General features: G+C 73.4%; 1 protein-coding gene across 1 annotated transcript; it reads left to right on the forward strand.

Moving 5' to 3' along the window:
* Positions 1–315: 315 nt before the first annotated feature.
* LOC111735749 (ATP-dependent RNA helicase DDX51-like) lies at positions 316–1,140 on the forward strand. Its single transcript, XM_023527192.1, has 2 exons — positions 316–784; positions 875–1,140. The coding sequence occupies exons 1-2, from the start codon at positions 316–318 to the stop codon at positions 1,138–1,140; spliced, it is 735 nt and encodes a 244-aa protein (XP_023382960.1).
* The last annotated feature ends 208 nt before the right edge of the window (positions 1,141–1,348 follow it).

Here is a 1,348-nt window from a genome sequence, read left to right on the forward strand (position 1 = left end):
CCCACTTTGCCCCCGGGCGTGACCCTCCCCACCCCGTCCTCTGCCAACCCTCCATCCGGACCCTCCGATCCGAGAGCCCCTGCGGGTACCGGAGAAGACCCCCCAGTGAAGTCCCGAACCCCAGCGTTGCGACTCTCGCACGCGCTCGAAGCCCAGGCCCCACAGAGGCCGTCCCCCGCGCCACCCGCCCCTCGCGCCGCACCATGCAGCACCGCCAGGATGTCGAACAAGGCGTTGGCCTCGCCGCGGCTCACCAGCACCGCCTCCAGCAGGCGGCCCAGCGACAGGCGCGCGCCCCGCGGCCCGTCGGGGTCCATGCCGCGGCCCCACGCCGAGCACCCGGGCCGTCGCACCGCCCGGCGCGCCAGTGAAGTCACCGCGCCCGCTCCGCGAGCAGGGGCCTGGGCCTCCGGCGCCGCCGTCCGGCGCGCCCCTGACGTCACGGCCCCGGCCCCGCCCCTGCCGTCATCGCGGCGCGCCGGCGGGCGGCGTGCGGCCGCAGGCATGGCGCTCTTCCACGTCGCGCGGTACGCGGGGGCCGAGGCGGCCGGGGCGGAGGCCGGGGCGGAGGCCGAGGCGGCCGGCCGTGCCCGCGCGCTGCTCGAGCGGCTGCAGCGCCGGGCCCGAGAGCGGCAGCAGCTGCAAGAGGCGCCCGGGGAAGCCGCGCAGACCGCGGGGGCGGCGGGGCGGCGGCGCCGGCGGCCGCGCAGAGCGCGGAGGCGCCAGAGCGGCGGGACGCCGGAGAGCAAGCGGCGGAAAGCGGACGGCGAGGACGCGGGCGCAGGTGGGCCCGCGGGGCGGGGCGCGGCGCGGCGCGGGGACCCGGGTCCGTGTGGGGCTGACGCGCCGCCCCTGCCGCGCTTCTGGCCTGCAGAGAGCAGCGAGGAGGCGCCGGGGGAGAGCGGCGGGGCCGCCGAGGCCGCGGGGCCGCCCGAGGCGCCGGGCGGACGCCCCCTTGATGGGGCCTGTGGACCCCCAGCCCACGCCTTGCTACTCGGGGACTTCAAGAGGAGCAAAGCGCCAAAGGTGAGCGGCCGGGTGGCACCAGCGCGGCGGGGAGCCTGCAGGGCTGGGTGTCCGTGGGGCGGCGGAGACGCTGGTGCCTCTCCTCGTGGGGCTCGGCTCGTGTTCGGCCCGTGAACACCTTTCACCGGGGGGAGAGCCGCACCTCCTCTTGTGCTTCTGGCAGTGTTTTCTTTACCTTATTGGCTTGAATCCCTGCACCACTACCTATTTATATCTTAGATTGTTAAAGTTTTCCCATTCTTATTTTTTTTTGGACAACGAAAAGAAATTTTTGGACGTTTTTTAGGTGAGGTTTTCATTTATTCCCTAGCCCATGGACATG

This window comes from Pteropus vampyrus, unplaced genomic scaffold (genome assembly GCF_000151845.1).
Source record: "Pteropus vampyrus isolate Shadow unplaced genomic scaffold, Pvam_2.0 Scaffold1000006521, whole genome shotgun sequence".
Lineage (NCBI taxonomy): Eukaryota > Metazoa > Chordata > Mammalia > Chiroptera > Pteropodidae > Pteropus > Pteropus vampyrus.

Excerpts from the sequence above, each read along its gene's own strand:
- LOC111735749 (XM_023527192.1), top strand. The coding sequence starts at position 316 with ATGCCGCGGCCCCACGCCGAGCACCCGGGCCGTCGCACCGCCCGGCGC. Across the intron at positions 785-874 it reads CGGCGAGGACGCGGGCGCAG|AGAGCAGCGAGGAGGCGCCG; the intron begins GTGGGCCCGCGG and ends TCTGGCCTGCAG.